This window comes from Euprymna scolopes, chromosome 18 (genome assembly GCF_053919585.1).
Source record: "Euprymna scolopes isolate OS-2025 chromosome 18, ASM5391958v1, whole genome shotgun sequence".
Classification (NCBI taxonomy): Eukaryota; Metazoa; Mollusca; class Cephalopoda; order Sepiida; family Sepiolidae; genus Euprymna; species Euprymna scolopes.
Window position 1 is genome coordinate 759026 of NC_136499.1, and position 18829 is coordinate 777854.

An 18829-nucleotide genomic window follows, 5' to 3' on the forward strand; every position below is an offset into this window, starting at 1 on the left:
TTCATTCTGTTTTTTTCTTTCTCTTTCTCAGCAATTTCCTTTCTTAATCTGTGCCTGTTTACCACACTATTGCCACACTCAGTTCTAAAATCAAGCACTTATAGACACAAACACTATTGATTGCATTAGATTTTGTATGATAAACCTTTGGTATATTGGAAGTGTTAGGAGGGGGAAATCAGCTCAATTGAGATTCTATAAAATTTGACATGATTTACCATTGTCAAAACCAGGTATGTCAAATACTGTCATAAGACGGTCAACATTATAATACTCCTATATTTACTACAAGGGACATTCCAAAATGAATGCCCTCTATTATTCCACTTGAATGGATCAAAGGGCGGATTGCAAATTGAATTGTTACAATGACTGAACATGCATTCATGATCTGAGAGTTTCATCTCTCTGTTGCAGATATTGACTGTGTGAAACTCTTAAAAAGAAACCCCTGTTATGGATGTGCGTCAGAAGCAAAGTTGAGTAATTGAATTCCTGGCAAAAGTGCATTCAGAATGGTGGTGACTATGTAGAAAAATAAATTCAGGAGTACTAAAGGTTGCTCAGTTTAATTGTATCACTCCTACTTTTGTAGCTCTTCCACTTTTTGAGTTAAAAAAAGAACAGAAGTTTTTACTTTTGGAATGATTTTTGTACTATTAGTAATGCAAAAAACACTTTTAGTTTCAAAACTGTTAGTTAAAATTGCATCAAATTTGACATAAAGAACCGTTGGGATACCAGATATAAGACTATCAATAATACAAATGTTTTTATTCTATTTATTTTTATGGAAATCGCTCCAGACAATGTGTGAAGCTATTTGATGTAAAAACTAACTAGAACTTAAGATGATGATCACAAAGACAGGAGATGCCTATTGACCTTAGTTTAAAAAAAACAAGACTATAGAAAGAACGAAAACAACCTGCAAGAAGAAAGTTCCACAACCTTTTAGTTCTTGGAAAGAAGCTACTGGAATAGGAAATTGTATTACAATGAGGTAGCAAAAACAGTGAATTGATGGTGACCACAAGACCAATGAGTCAACTGAGCTGAAACAAAGGAAGCAGTGAATAAATCAGACAATTGTGAAAAACATATGCCATAATAGTATTCATAGGAAAGACTGAGGCTTGCAACATCAGAAGAAAAGGTGAAGTTAATCAAATTACAGATACCATTTTGCATCTTATCAAGGATCCTCAAACATGAGATAGATTCATCAGCCCAACTATGACAAGTATTCCATGCTGTATCTGGTAGTAGAGCTGTAGAGATAAAGAATAATCTCAATTGAATGTTTAGAGCAAGAGAACTGATTTTACCAGAAGCAGAAAGAGTAATGGTTCTAATGTATGAATTCCAAGTTTTATAAAAGTTTTATAATTTTTATTCCCCATGATGGAATGAAGATGTCATATTCCAAAAATCAAGTAAATTGATCAAGTAGGTTTATTAACTAATGAAATTAAATCAGACATTACTTTTTGATCTGTCATCTATCTATCTATATAAAAGAGGTGCACACATTTCTGTATGTCCAACAAAGGCTTTTTTTGTGGAGGTTCTTGGGTGGGAGGGGTACTATGTTTTAAAAGCTTTTATATACTCCCTAGATTATAATATCTACGATTTGCGAAGGGACGTTGTTATATAGGGGTTTCATTGAGAAGAGTCTTAGAGTCTTATTATAGTGAGGGATGTTGTAAGACTCAGAGAGAGATAGAGTTTTAGAGAGGGATGTTGTTGTAGAGACTTAGAGAGATTGTTCATGTTAGGAGAGATTCTTATATTTTAAATGTTCCTTCTTTGTTGTGTAGAATGGAAGAGAAGGAGAAGAAGCTCTTAGAGTGAAGACATATAGTGTTCAGACAGTTCGGACATTGTGTAGACATGATGATGTTGAGACGTGTATGTAAAGACATATAACACAAATATATAATACAATTGGACTTTACCTTTTTTAAGAATCATAAGACACAAGACGAGCTTTACAAAAAACACTTGATGGTTTATTCTTCACACGGCCGTGATTCCATCATCAAGAATTCAAAGTTTCACATTTTTTCTTGAAGTGACGTCTCGCTTCCAGACGTCTGACTCCCTCTGAGTTTCTTCACTGACTGTTTTCTAACTAAAGTTTTTCTCTATTCCTAGAACTTTCTATTTTCCGTGACGTCATACACATGTTAAAACATGTGCATTCTTTCACGTGTCCTGGACATACGTGTCCAAAACTTTTCCTATTTCTACAAAAGGAATTTTAACCTATATTCAATATATTAAAAACATTATCTTATAAGCTGCATTCTTTCAATTTAATATTTCATAATAAACTTGACAGCTCACATTCTTTTCTTGAATATTTTATCTATATTCTAAACAAATGTTTATTTTACATTTTTAAATTCTCACACGTAATCTATTTCTAAACTAGATTACGAGGTTCGAATTCCGCCTATGCTTTTTCATTTTCATTTTAAACTAAATTCTCCTTTTTTATACTTACATGAAAAGGGGACAGCCTTTATCATGTAACAGTTGTCTCTAAATATATTTTGATCGATTTTTATAAAATTCATGCTATTCCATCCTCGCGTGTTTGTTCGTGTTTTCCATATAAAAGCAAAATTAATTGAAAGCGAAGGCAGCTTCCCAGCTTTTCTACCATGTACGTCCAGAAAGCAATTAGCTTTGATCAATGTGGGGGAAACCCCTCATATCAGACAATTGCTATTCATTTGGACACTCCCTTTTTGTGGGGAGCTGGTTTTCCCCAACATCGTGGGGAAACAAATAAATGAAACTGCAGGAAGATGAACTGGCCTTCAGCCAACCTTCATTTCTGCACCTGCATGAACTCATTCATTTAGCAAGTCAACTTTATGATTGACATCGCTAAATTTGAACGCTTTTCACTCTCGTAGCGTAGCGGTAAGAGATCACGTTTTCTTTCACTTTCTTTTGCGTCTTCACATCACCGCATCAAACCTGCCTAACTAACTTTTTTTTTTCCGTTTTATACCTCCAAACACCCGGGCAATGCCGAATACCCCCGCTAGTCTATTATGGCAAAATAGGCACATGTGTTCATGTATGCCCACGAAAGGCTTTTTTCTGCCAGCCTTCTCAAGAAGGTTACATTTATGGAAAAGTTTCTTTATACTTCCTAGATGGTAATATCTCCGCTTTGCGAGCGGACATCGTCTCTATCTTATTTGATCGAGTTTTTTAAAAAAATTCCTGGTTTCCAGTGTTTGTTCATCTTTTTCATATAAAAGCGAAACTGATTGAAGCAAAGGCATTGCCTCCTGGCCTTCCAGGCCAGAATGTCTTGAAGGCAATTAGCTTTGATCAATGTGAGGGAAGCCCTTCATATCAGACAATTGCTATTCATTTGGACACTGCCAGAACTCCCCTTTTTGGGGGGAGCTGTTTTTCCCCAACATCGTGGGGAAACAAATACAGCTGAAAGCTAAACTGGCCTACAGCCAGCTTATTCATTTCGCTATCTGGCGTAATGGTTGACATCGCTAAATTTGAACGCTTTACACTTCTACTTGCGTTATGGTGTAGCGATAAACTCCCACGTTTTCTTTCACTTTCTTTTCTGCCTTCATATAGCAAGTTTGAGCCTTCCTGCCTATTACCACTTTTTTTTTTCAACACCTCTAAACACCTGAGCAACGCCAGGCATCCCTGCTAGTCTATATATATATAAAAAGCAAAATGTGTGTGACCATTTCATGTATGTCTCACAAAGGCTTTTTTCGCCAGCGCTCCTTGGGGGGAGGGTTACTATCGCTTAGAAGTATTTATATACCCCCTAGATAATAATATCTAGGATTTGGGAATGCGGGTCGCCTCTAGATTTATTTACGTCGACTTTTATGAGATTTGCGCTATTTTGCTCTGTCGTCTGTTTGTCCTGCTTTTTTTTTAAAGTGAAACTAACTTCAAACGATGTGTTCTCGGCATCACGCCGGGAAACGTCCAGAAGCAATCAGCTTTAATCAATGTGGGGCCAAACTACTTATATCAGACAGTTGCTATTCAATCTGGACAATGGGGAGCTGGTTTTCCCCTCCCCAACATCTTGGGGGAAAAAAACTGTCAAAGTTGGGTAAACACACCACTACTTCTATTTGACCTCATTAATGAGGTCAAATAGAAGCAGCAGAGTTAACTTTTATTGTGGCCACGTGTCAATTCTGTTTTTAAATAAATTCAAACGTCTTTCCGTTGTATGTCGTGGTGGCCCAGTGTTTTTTTTTTTTTTTCACGCTTTAATTTCCAACTTTGCCTCAAGGGTTCGGGTTCGATCCTCATACTCACCTACCAAAACATTTTTTTTAATTTTAACAGGGATTTTTGATTTACCCTAAACCACACACACCTCCAAACACCCAGGCAACGCCGGGTACCCCCCGTTAGTCTATTATATAAAAGGTGAAATGTGCATGCGCATTTGTGTATGTCCAAGAAAGGCTTTTTTCGCTGGGCTTCTTGACATGGTTACTATTTTGGAGAAGTTTCCTTCTACCCTCTAGATTAAAATATCTCTGATTCAAAAACGGACGTTGTCTCTATCTTTATTTTGATTGAGTTTTTAAAAAAATTCCTGGTTTCTGGTGTTTGTTTGTCTTTTGTCGTATAAATAAAGCGAAACTAAATTGAAGTAAATGCATCTGTCTGGCCTTCAGAGCCAAGATGTGTAGAAGGCAACCAGCTATGATCAATGTGGGAGAGGGGGACCCTTCATATCAGACAATTGCAATTCATTAAGACACTGCCAGAGCTCTCCCTTTTTGGGGGTGCTGGTTTTCCCAACATCGTGGGGAAACAAATATGGCAGAAAGGTGAAACTTAACTGGCCTCCAACCAGGCCTACGTGATTCTTAACTTATTTTTCAGCTTCTTTTCCTCCTTTAGTGACATCACTAAACTAAGCTTAACTGGCCTACAGTCACACGTTCATTTCTGCGCCTGTATGATTCTCATTCATTTCTTTGCTAAATTTGAACACTTTACACTTCTGCTTGCGTCATGGTGCGGCAGTAAACTCTCAGGTTTTCTTTCACTTTCTTTTCCACCTTTGCGTTGCTGGTTCAAACCTGCCTGCCTACTAACACTTTTTCTTTTCCAAACACACACCTACAAACACCCGGGCAACCCCACTAGTGTTTTATGAATAAGAGGGAGACAACTCAACTCAACTCGAACTATTGAGATCAAAATCAGCTTTATAATAGTTATAATTTTCTATTAAAATCATTAAAAATCGTAAAAAAAATTCTATACAAAATAATTACTTATTTAAATCTAAGTGAGTTTTGGAATATGACATCTTCGCTTTGTGACAGGTATATGCCCCATGAAGATTTTTCTCCAATATAATTTTTTTAAATAAGCTTAATTGTAAAACGCCCATATTTTTTTAACTTACATATTTATAATCTTGAAAAACTATATTGTATTTTGCAACATAAGATCCTTATGTATGTGGTAAATAGATGTTTACTCGAATAAACCGATTTTGCATGTATGTCATGTGGTTAATACTTAAATGTTAAAATGAATGTATGTATTGTTTTGATTGGTTGAACAATATCCTTATCTTGGCACATATTGGCACAACTTTTCGATCGATGAAATCTCTGACTGTCGTCAGGTGTAAACTCGTTTTTTTTTCAACTGTATTGCAAGAAATCGGATCTTGGGCTTGAGGGTGTGTCCATAAATTATAAAAAAGAAGTCAATTTTCAGGAGTCACTAGGATACTTTTTAAGACTTTCCTATGATTCAATTTTTAACTGAATCCTGTTAATTGTCAATATTAGTGCATTTTTTTTTTATGGAATTTTTTTTCTAGAAAACACAGTGCAAGGGAGGCAACTCTAAGAAAAAAGTGTTTTGGAAGGATTATCTCCCTTGAGTTGAGCATATTTTATGGAAGGGTTAAAAAAAACGAAAGAAAGAAACCTATTTTTAATTATGTTTTTTCTCTTATTTTCCATATATAAAATTGTAATTAATAGATTCCAAATATGATTAGATTCAAAACTTGGATGACTTAGGAGGTCGTTGCCATCCACATTGGAGAATGGGTGCCTTTTTCTCTTCATATATTTTCTGCTAGGACTGATTTTTCGATTTCTCTGCATATGACAGCTTTTTGGTGGTGTTCTAGTTTTACTTTGAGAGGGGTAATTTTTTGTCATGAGTTTTCCGGTCAGGGGTTTTAGTTGTACAAGCTGTTTTCAGACTGTTGAATTGCTCTTGAATACTGTCCTAATGTCATACTGACTGCATATTAAAAAAAAAAAAAAGTTTTGTATAGGCCTTTCGAGTATGGTGTGCAGGCTGTGGTGGGTTTTTAGGTGGTGTCCTTTGATGTTTGATCTAGATGAGAATAATATTATGTGTGAATATCTTGTTTTTATAACTTTAATATCAGTTGGTTGCTTCGACTTAACTTTCCTCAACAGCAAGATTAAACTACTGTGTTCTGTTTTTGTTTTAAATTCCAAACAAACATGATTGAAGTTTGTAACAAATACTCGTCTAGTTACAACTGTCAACAATTTCTCTCACTCTCCATCTGTGCCTAAAACTAAATGAAAATTCTATGGACAGAGCCACTTTCCTAGGTTTTTTCATCTGTGGAACACAATATCGTGGGGATGTTTTCCAGTTGACTATAATATGGTTGTTTTAAATCTAATGTAAATAAGTTCTTGTTGAACCATTTGCTTATATAATTAAACCCTACCCAAGTTCCACTATTACTGATCGTTACATTGTTGTCTCGCTGTCTACCTAACACTCATTAACCTTTATCCTAGAATTATCTTCAGATTTTAATAAGTGGTGACCCCAAATAAAAAATAAAAATTCATTTTGTTTTCAACAATCTTATACTTAAAAGATAATAACTATAAAAAAGTAAGCATTTCTCACTATATATAAAAAAAATAACAACAATGATGACAATTATGTGGTCAAAATAAAAGTTATTAATCATGAAGTTGTAGATCAGAGTTACTCATATCCTTGTGGTAATGATTCAGTCAGAATAAATTTTTAGTTACTGAATTGATCCATTGTACTTAAGATTAAATGAAGTTTATTTTAAGAAAGCATAAGGGTTTATACCTTCATCTGAGAATATGTTTTGTCATCACTTCGTATGAATCCAAGGATTTTATTGTTGGCATAGGTTCCCTTTATTTTTCTAACCAGATTCTTTCTAGAAAAACATTGGGGATTATGGGAGGGACCATGTGAAGGTTGCCAACATCCTCAGTGAAAGTGATTTTTATTGAACGAACTGGATTCGAACTTGAGACACCCAGGTTATTAGTGTGTGTTGTTAACCACTTGATCACCGTCGCCTTCAACTACCATCTGAGAAAGAAGATCCAAACCATTTGAGAGGTAAACAATGTCTTTAGCCCCCTCCCCTTACTCATTATATGTCATATTTTTATCAAGATTTATATCCTTTTCAATAATTGATAGTTTGGAGTTGTTTTTTAAGATTTTACTATTTTTGCACAGCAAATTTAGGTATGACAAACGACTCCTGCTGATTCTCTATGTATATGATATTTAGGCACTTCATTCGAACAACTAGAACAATAAGAATCAACCAATTTTAGTTTAAACTGACTGACATGCTATTTTTTTTCTATGTTATAATTTTTCTTATTTTTTTCCGGATTGAAGAGCAGAGATTTTGGGGTGGGATTAAATAATTTGCTGATATATTTACTTTTCAGTTTGTTTTTTTGTAAATATTTCATATTAAAAATAAACCCCAAAAAACAAACACTTTAAAAAACAAAAAAACATTATGATTTTAATTTAAAAAATTAAATACTTATTTTTTTAACTTTAGAGCACATTTTTCTTTTATATTTAACTCATACTTTTTAAAAATGTTTAGCCTAAGTTTGAAAAAAAAAAAATCTTATTTTTCATAAAATTTTTTAGCATCAATGAAAACAGGAGTCATTTGTCATGCCTTAATTTGTCATGTCTAAATATTGCATGAATAAAAAGTCAGAAGGAGCCCTTTTTCATGTCTTAGTTTGTCATACATAAATGGCAAAATCATTTTTTCACACTGTTGCTGTGATTTCCAACTTGTTTTTAATGAATAATTTCTAATAGGTATTGTTTCAAATAGATCTGCAACGTGAAATCTGATCAAACCTACAACATTAGATTTAAGAATTTGTTGAAAGTGGAACATTTCTTTAAGGATGAATCAGTTACACTAATTTATTATGTAGATCATTCATTCTCCTCAGTGATACATATGCATACAGATGTATATACAGATGTATATACAGATGCATATGTGTTGAATGTCAGGAAAGTTGTCCAGCTTGGGAAATTTGGAAGCAAGTGATTAATCAAGATTGTACGGAATAAAATTTGAAGATAGTTGACTCCCTGCACCATGAGGATTGGACATTGAGATTGTGAAAAAGTCAGATCTCCCCACCCCCACAATCCGACAATGGGAAATGAGATGTTGCATCAAAAGAAGATTATTTCAGTATTAAATTTCACTTGAAAAGGATTCATCTATAAATATAAAAGTAAAAATGTATGTATGTATGTGTGTTCGCTTTTTCTGTGTGTCTGCAAAAGGCTTCTTTCAGAGAAGCGGTCGGTCGGTTCACATCTTTTTAAAACTTTTTATATCACATATAAATTGTAATATCTCACAGTTAACAACAAAGCTCACCTGTCTATTTAATTTGCTCGATTTCTGGAAGATAAATATTCAAGATTTGTCGCTCGCCGCATGTGGGTTAGTCTTTTTCCTATAACATCTTGGGGGAAAAAAAGCGTTCAGCGGTAAATGAAATCCCGCAGTCAAACTTGACCTCATTAACTCATTAAAACACGCACCTGCCAAATTAAATAAATCAAATGTGTTTCCATAAGCATGTCGCGGTGGGGCAATGGTTAACGTCGCATATTTTTTTTTTTCACACTTTAATTTACAACTTTGCCTCAACGGTTCGGGTTCGATCCTCATACTTACTTTTTTTTTTACCCCCCCCCCCACACACCTCCAAACACCCGGGCAACGCCGGGTACCCCTCGCTAGTATATCATAAAACAAACCTTAAACTAGTTAGAAAACAGTTACATTTGTAACTTATAGCTGTGTTGGGTGTTGGGGCCTCATTTTGAGAGAATATGGAAGTGTGGAGTCGCCCTCTTATGTAATGTTTAGTTGATTAATTTGTTTTGCTATTGTAAACAACTGTTCAGTGTTGTTTTTTTTTTACAAAGGAGTCACAATTTATCAAGGCCCGGAGGCCACTTAAGGGTAAGGGTTAATGAGTGTACAGTAGTCAATAGAAAAATATCGTAGTAATCATTAGTAGTGGCAATTTGGTAACTTGGATTACTTAAGGGATGGCTCATCAAAAACTTGTTCATGTTGGACTTGAAGATGACCATATTGTAGTCAGTTGAAAAGCAGGGAAACGGAACAGAGTTCCAGACATGCAGTTCTAAGAAAGAAACTTTGTTCATGGAATCTACCCTTAGGTTTAGGCACAGATAAAGAGTGGGGAAAATTATTGATAGTGGTTTCAGGAACAGGTGTAGTCTTGTTGACAAGTTGTAGGTAGATGCGACAATTGGTAGTGACATCTCTCTGTAATATTAGTAGTCATTGGAATGATGTAGACCTTTTTCTTTTTTTCTTTGAACTTGTGATATTGTGATAAAATAAAATTAGAACTTTTAGTGGTATCACAATCTGAAAAATTTATGCCTGTTTTCCAATGCCAAAAACAATTGTTTTATTTTTTTTTGCTTTGTTTAAAACTTAATTTTCCGTTGCTGCTAGTAATGATAGATATTTGTGTTATTTGGATCACTACTGATCTCATCTTGAGTGTTTTTCATATTTCAGTTAATTTCATCTCCTTTTTTCTTGAGGTGTATCTTATTAAACTCTGGAATCTTTCTGTCGTGTGTAACTTACAACCGAATTTTACCAAGTACTTTATACACTACACCTACAGATTAAATGTTCAATCCTCAGTGGCGATGACACTCAAAATATAATTGCAAATTATTTAGGACTTGTTCTATCATCCAGTCATGTCCTTAATAATTTGTAATTATATTTTGGATTAAATAAATTGTTCCATTCAAAATATAGTGCATTTCCCAAGTTTGATAAGATACACCGAAGAATGTTGGAAGTAACATCACCTGAAACGTTTTGAAAATAATACTTATGATGAAAACAGTAGTCCAAAGAATCCAATTAATCTGCTTCTGAAAATTTGGAAATGAAAAAAAAAAAAAAACAGTTATACAATGGAAAATGATTGCAGAATGGAAAAAGCCAAGTTAAGGTAGAAAATCAATAAAATGAAACACTCATTGTACTGAAATTTTATGTTTGATATAATCTGACTTGTACATTTTTTATTTTTGTTTATTAAGCATTTGTTTCAAAATTAAAATACATTTGTTATTTTTATGTAGTTCAAACATTAATAAATTCTGTTTACTTTGTCCTCATTGTTTTCAAAAGTGTGACAATTGAAATACAATTGTGGAATTGTGAATTGTTTAGGATTTCTACCCAGTCATGGCTGACAGAATGAGAGCATGCTACCTCCATGGATTAAATAAAAGGTTCTGTTCAAAATTCCATGCAGATTTCCAATTTTGACAAAAAGATTCCTCAGTTTGGCAAGGTACACTTAAATAAGATCGAAACATTGTCAAAATAACACTCAAGAGGAGAACAATAGTGTGAAGAATTCAAATAATATTAATAATCATTCCTTTTCTAAAAAAAATTCAGAATTATGAAAAATATTTATTGAAACCCGAGGAGTAAAGCCAAAATATATAGATCCACTCTCCAAGTGTAGTTTTACGTTTGCAAATATATATGCACATCTTACGTGCTTTTTTTTTTTACAGAATCCAAAAATTAAATAAAAAACCAAAACAACTCTGTAAGTAAATATTTAGGGATTTTAGAAGAATCAGACTCAGGAGAAAAAATATTAGAATCATCCCGTCACTAATGGAAACAAAGAACAAGTTAATTATTTTTTTGGGGGGCTGCATATTATTTTATTGATTAAATTTTTTACAGCAAGTTCATCTAGAAATGACCATGCCTCAAGAGCCTTAAAAAGATTAAACATGCAAGACAAAATCTATCTTGCTTCTTTGTCACATCAATATCATGTCATGACGCAACTTCTTGTGCATGCCAGTTTAACTTTCACATACCCACAATTGATTTATGATGCATTTAGTTGTCATTGCATCAGTAGAGAGAGTCCACCTTCTTTGCAGGAACTTTGGTAATGTCTTTAATGTATTTGTTCCAATTTATGTTGCATGTGAATGTTAAGCAGAGGAGTTTGAATGTAGAGCTTTCAGATAGCGTATTATTAATCATGGTAATCAGTGGTTGAGAAGGTTTTTGTAATTTTTAAAGGAAAGAAGTTTAGTCTAGGCAGCATTAAATGTTACCATCCATTTACATCCCCATTCCACTATAGACTGGAGGTTAAATATAATCTCTTTGAGGTATGATATAGAACAAAAACAGGTTGTATATGCATTTACATAATATATAATTTGTTAAAGCATGAAATATCAAATCAATAACTATTTGAAGATGCATAAAAACTTTTATCATAATGACTGAACTCTGCATAAAATAACTCGAAAGAAGTTGATATGCCATAAATCATGTAACCATTATTCTCCCTTTTCTCTTGCAGTGAAGAAGATGTCACTCTTACGATGTATGCTGCTGCTTACCCTGGCCGCGTTCAAGCTAATAGCAATGGAACTGAACCAACAGTGAAAGTGAATGTCGTCTGTGATGCCATACTTAATACTTTACGTGCAACCAATGAAGAGAAGTATGTACAACCTTTTTTTTTTCTCGGACTATGGTTTGCAGTTTTGGCTAGATGTGTTAGGACTCATGAAATAATTATCCCAAGAACAACAAAGGAAATAAAATATTACAAAAAATAAATTTATATAAACATTAGACTTTTTAGACCCTTACCAATGGGAAAAAGGTTCTAGCCCATTGACTTATAACGAATGCTTTATGTCAAATTGATAGTTGAATATGGTTAAATTTGTGCTCATTTTTGAATTAAATACTAATCATTATTAATCTCTAACTGTGTATTGAACAGATACCATCATACTTAGTTCATTACAGCATATCATAACAAAGGCTCATACAAAATTTCAGCCAGATCAGCCCAGTAGTTTCTGAGAAAAAGCAGAACAGACAAACAGAGAAATCTAATATAGATTCTTATGAGATAATCTAATATATGAAATAGTCTGATTCTTGAGTTTTTTTTATTCTGATGTATCAGTTTTTACCTGCGGATCATTGTGTTACATATACCTCCCCTCTTAGGGAATATCTAATGTCTCATTAAAATATGTAGACATTCATAAACATACCTTGTGTCTCCAATGTTCAACTATCCTTTGTGACTGACAAGTGAATTCTTGCTGGAATTAAAGTTGGACACAACAACACAAAAAAAGGATAAATCAAAGAAAGGATCTTTTATTGAGTCATTGCCTTCTCTTCTGGTAGAGGTAGGGGTATTTTGGCTATAGATCTTTGGGGTTCTTGACCCCAATTTATCAGTGCTGTTAAGACTTTATACGCATGTGATGTTTGTCTCACAAACTTTCCAGAAATGAGCACCTATCAGCAATATTTTTTTATCTGGAGAAGGCCTACAATAATACGTGGAAATATGGAATTATGAGAGATTTGCATGAATTTGAACTAAAAGGCAGATTCCCACAATTTATAAAAGGATTTTTATCTGACCGAAAATTTAGAGTCCGCATTGGATTTACTTACTTAAACACCACAAACCAAGAGGAAGGAGTACCTCAAGGTAGCATTTTATCTGTGACACTGTTCAATGTTAAAATGAACAGCTTAATGAAATGTTTGGACCCTGGTGTTGAGGGATCTTTATATGTAGATGACCTACTGGTGTTTTGCAGATCAAAGTATATATGCACCATTTAACGCAAACTCCAACACTGCTTAAATAAATTAGACAAATGGGCAATGGAAAATGGATATAAATTTTCCGAATCCAAAACCAAATGCGTTCATTTCTGCCACAAGAGAAAACTTCGTAATGATCCTACATTGAAGCTCGGAAAAACAATAATCCCCACCGTAGAAGAACACAAATTTCTGGATCTAATATTTGACAAAAAACTGTCATTCATCCCCCATCTGAAGAATCTAAGAAATAGTTGCAACAAAAGACTGCAACTACTATGTGTAATAGCCCATACAGAAAGGGGAGCTGATCAAGAAACATTAATAAGATTATACAGGACTTTGATTAGATCAAAACTTGACTATGGTAGTTTTATATACCAATCGGTCAAAAAATCCTACCTAAAAAATTTAGATCCAATTTGCCATGGAGGACTGAGATTAGCACTCGGTGCTTTTAGAACATTCCCAGTTGAAAGCCTCCATGCAGAGGCCAACGAAATGCCTATAAATATAAGGAGCCAAAACTGGGTGCACAATATTACACTAAATTAAAAGCACAACGAAATAATCCAGCATACGAAGCTACATTCAATCCGAGATATAAAGAGGCATTTGAAGCAAAAAGAAAGGCTATAAAGCCCTTTAGTCTTAGAATGAAGGCAATACTGCAGGAATCGGAAATAACTAGAAAATATCCAAGAACACATACTACCTAAAACCCCACCTTGGATACTCAAAAACTGAAAGTAATCCTAAACTTAAATGAGTTCCCAAAAGTGAAAACCCACTCTAATATCTACCAAGAAAAGGTCTATGATATTCTCCTGAAATATCCAGACCATCTGTTTTCACCGATGGCTCTAAAGACCATAATAGAGTGGCATGTGCTGCCGTGTCGAATGAAAAAACTCTTGAAGAAGCTTTTCCAGCAGAAAGCTCTATTTTTACTGCCGAAATATGTGCCATCAATATCGCACTCAGCATTCTAGAAAAAGAGAAGCATAAGAAATTCCTAATTCTTTCAGATTCACTTTCCGTTTTTACATCTCTGAATGACAAAAAACTTGAAAACCCTCTAATCATCAAACTAACAAACAATTGATTCATTATCTGAACACAAAGAAATATTTATATGTTGGATCCCAAGTCACATTGGGATAAGAGGAAATGAAAGAGCCGACTTAGCGGCCAAATCAGCTTTAAACTTGAATTCAGATACAATAAACATACCATATACTGACTTCAAACCCAAAATTGATCAATTAATTTATGCAAAATGGCAACGACAATGGAATAACAACATAAATAACAAATTATACCAAATCAAACCCATACTGGAAAAATGGAGGCAAACTCCCCCCAAATCCAGAAAAGAACAAGTTGTTATAACTAGAATCCATATTGGCCATACAAAACTCACACACTCCTTCATTCTAAAACAAGAATAACCACAATGCCTATTCTGACAGAAAACTTGCACCATTAAACATCTTTACGTGGAATGTAGAGCTATAGATAATGCTAGAAAACAATATCTCAAACACAACAGCATGAAGAAACTTTTTGTAAACAACTGTCTAGATGGAATATTATCCATTTTAAGAGTAACAAGGATCTATACAAAAATATAAATTATCCTCCGAAACAACCAAACTAAAACTTATGAATGAATATTTGAGGATACAAAAAAAAAAGAAAAAAAAAGAGATCGTTAGATATTAAAACAAACAAAACTATTGAATTATACAGAATAGATAGATACTTTTTTTTTTTTTTTTTTACATAGGCATCACCACATTATCAAGGCCAAGAGGCCACTCAAGGATAAGGGTTAAAGAGTGTACAGTAGAAATTGGACAATATAGTAATCATTAGTAATGAAAATTTGGTAAATTTGATAACTTATATGGAACGGTTCATCAAGAACTTATTTACGTTAGACTTGAAGACAACCATATTGTAGTCAGCCAGAAAGCAGGAAAACGGAAGACAATTCCACAGGTGTGCAGTTCTAAGAAAGAAGCTTTGTTCATGGAATCTACGTTTAGGTTTAGGCACAGATAAAGTGTGGGGGGAATTATTGATAGTGTTTACAGCTAGACGAGTGTTTCTTGTGAAAGTTTGGCGAGGGGAGACCATAGATTGAAGCTCAGTCAAACACTTTCCATGAAAATAACGATACATCAGAGACAAACTCACAACATCTCTTCTGTGAGATAGAGGTTGCAAGGAAGAGAAAAGGACATCTCCTACGAGGCTACGAAGTCTATTTTGAACTCTATCAAGGCAGGCCAAGTCCTTTCTAGCAGCTCCTGCCCAGATGTGGCAACAGTATTCCATCCTTGGACATACCTGGCTCTTATATAGATAGAGAATAGCATCAGCAGTGAGATATCTACCAGATCGATAGAAAGATCCCACCATTTTTCCAGCGGCCTTGGCAACAGATTTGATGTACGTGTTCCATTTAAGATCAGGAGTAATGGTCAAGCCAAGAAACTTGTCAAAACTTGAGGCCTCCTGAAGACAAAAGCCATTCATTTCAATTGATGCCAGATGTGGATCAGAATGTTGATGATGTAAAGAGAGAAGCTTGGTTTTAGATGCATTAAAAGTAACCAGCCACTCCTTACCCCGTTGTACTACGTGCTCAAGATCAGAGGAGAGAGAATTGGAGAGAACTTGGTCATTTACTGTCTTAGATGTGCTACCATAAATGGTAGTGTCATCAGCATAAATGTCTACAAATGATGTAAGGATGTGATTTGGAAGATCATTAATGTAGATCAGGAAAAGAGTTGGGCCCAGGATGGACCCCTGAGGGACACCGGCATTAATACTGTGAGCTTCTGATTTTTGCCCCTCAACTACTACTCTTATGAACCTATCAGAAAGAAATGATTTAATAATTGAGAAGACATTTCCAGCAATACCATAGCTAGAGATCTTATGAAGTAAACCTTTATGCCATACCCTATCAAAGGTCTTAGATATGTCAAGAGCAATTGCCCTAGAAAGGTTGCCTCCGTCGAGAGATTTGCTAATCCTATGAGATATAACTGTAAGCACATCTGCTGTAGATCTAGCAGAACGGAAACCATATTGAGTGTCACTAAGAAGGTTATTTTTGTTGAGATGGTTGATTACTTCTGTATTTAATACAGATTCCAGCAACTTACTCATGACGCACAGGAGACTTATTGGTCTGTACTGAGAGGGGGATGAGCAATCACCTGAATTCTTAAATACAGGGCATACTGATGAAATTTTCCAGGGAGATGGGAAACTATTCTCCTTAAGACAACGTTTAAACAGTTTTGTAAGTATGGGCACTAGTTCAGGTTGAAGTTTTTTGAGTACTATAATTGGAATACCGTCAGGGCCTTACTTTACTGGAATCAAGGTTTTTGATTAGCTTGGCAACATCACGTACAGATATACGTATATCACATAGCATGTTTTCTGATAGAGGAGGAAATATTGGGGGTTGGCGGCCTTGATCGCAAAGGGTAGAATTAGCTGCAAAGTTCTTGACAAAGAGTTTGGCTTTGTCTGATGCTGACGAGATTACCTCAGGTCCATTGATAATAGTTGGGATGGAGCACACGCTTCTGTTCAGGATTCTGTTTGAAGACATAAAGTACTTTGAATGCATATATTTTTTTCCTTCAATTCTGGGTTTGGCATTAAATAACCTGAAAAGGGTTGATATGCCATTAAACAAAACCAGACCAACCAAACCAATCTTATCCCCTTTCATGTCTAGCCATTATGTGATGTTTGTTTCTAGTACACAACAAGGTCAAGGTGATACTGAATGCACTTGCCGACCTGATGACCTTTATGTATGTTGGCCTGTTAATCTAAATTTTGAGATGAATACTATTACTTATTATTTAATAGTTGTAACATTTTGTTCCAGAAAATAATTTATCTGGATCGGAATTATTTTTGTATAGATTTTCATTTAAAAAATTCTGTATTCATCCTTTACAGGCTTCCTTTCATTTGGAATAGAAAAATAATATTTGATGGAAAAAAAAGAAAGAAAACTTCATGGTTTATAAATAAGCAAAGCACAATTGCAAGTACTACCTGGCAATAGCGGGTTGTATAAACTAGTTTTGTATAATCATGTTGTTACTTTAGGTTACAGTTATAGAGAAGACGTTCTTTGGGTAAATTTTACTTCTGGTCAATAATCGCTGAGATTTGGAATTTATAAAATTGCCAAAAAAAGGTGGTATATCTATATTCGTAGCCAAATTGAATATTGAAATGCTCATATCTTTGGTTTTATGCGACGAAACTACATGAAAATTTGCAGCTTTTTGAAGATTATAATACTATTCTATGGTGAAAATGTTATGATAATTTGTAAAAAAGAACCTATATTTTCAAACTAATAAAATATGCCCAAATTTGCCCACATAGTGTCCTGTTAAGCTAGATTTAGTTTTGCTACTTTGGGATGAATTTTGCTTAGGGTTTTTCTTTCTTTTTTTTTTTTTTGCTTGATTGCCTCCCTTGTGACTTAGCCAGGCCACTAATATAGATGTACCACCTTTTTTTGGCAATTTTATAAGTTCCAAATCTCAGCAACTATTGATCAGAATTTAACAAATGAAGGCTTATCAGAAAGGTAATGACCTGAATTGTGTAGTGGGCTATGTGATATTTGCCCTTAAGATTGCACATTCAGAGGATCAACCATCATTCAGAGCCTATTTTTGGCACTTTTTTACAGCCATAAAATGTTTCAGTCATAGACATTTGTTTTCCTAGTGTTGTATATGAATTACAAAATATGATATTTCCCCAAAATCTCTGACCTTGATGGAGGGGAGACTAAAATTTGCTGCTATGGTTTAAAATGATCTGTAATAACAGCAAGGAGAGACTTGATTCCAAATATTTCTCATATGTTATATCTCCCTTCTTTGGTTTTCATACATAAAGTAAATTTCACAGTGCATAAGGATTATTTGATACTGAAGATATTCATAATCATACCCTATTTCCAAAAGAAGGGAGATATAACATATAAGAAATCTTTGAAATCAAGTTTCCCCTTGCTGTTATTTCAGATCATTTGAAACCATAGCAGTAAGTTTTAGTCTCCTCTCCATCAAGGCCAGAGGTTTTGAGGAAATATATATATAATTCTTGTTAGTCAATATTCCTGAACTAGAAGATATATTTAATTTTCACTTGTAATATTTATTCATATTTTTTGTGAAGTATATCTTTCACGTGCTTCGTTGAATAGCGATGTCTACTAAACAACTCATGAGAGACAGAAATATATTTCTCAGAAAATAGTCTAAAAGATTTTTCTCCTTGGAATGGAAAAGAATTTATAGTAAGAAAAAACGAAATGGATATATTTAAAATTTGCAGAAACATAAGAACCAAAAACACTTACTTATTGCAGTGTTATAGCAATACACATGGACAATAAAATGCTTTGGATAATCAGATTTCAAGGGGGTCCTGCTAAAAGAGTCATATTTTAAAAACCAAAGCACTTTCAGTCCTCAAATAATTTTGTTTTGTTTAGAAATAGATAAACTTTCAAATGAATTAATAAATAATAATGTGCATTATGTTTTTAGAGTTTTAAGCAAATAAAGTAATAAAAACCTAAACATCATAAAATGGCATTTTAAGTAAAGTTTTGTGAAGCACCCCCCTCCCAATTTATAACTGCTCGTACTGTGTTTGTATTAAGAATTTTGTCATGAT

At 34.1% G+C, this 18829-nt stretch overlaps 1 protein-coding gene across 1 annotated transcript in view; it reads left to right on the plus strand.

Annotated features, from left to right (window-relative positions):
• Positions 1-18829, plus strand: part of LOC145297478 (putative elongator complex protein 1) — a 133017-nt gene that overhangs the window by 73639 nt on the left and 40549 nt on the right. Inside the window, exon 21 of the mRNA XM_080143347.1 lies at positions 11799-11942. Coding sequence (XP_079999473.1) covers positions 11799-11942 — 144 coding nt within the window. The remainder of the gene's footprint in view (positions 1-11798; positions 11943-18829) is intronic.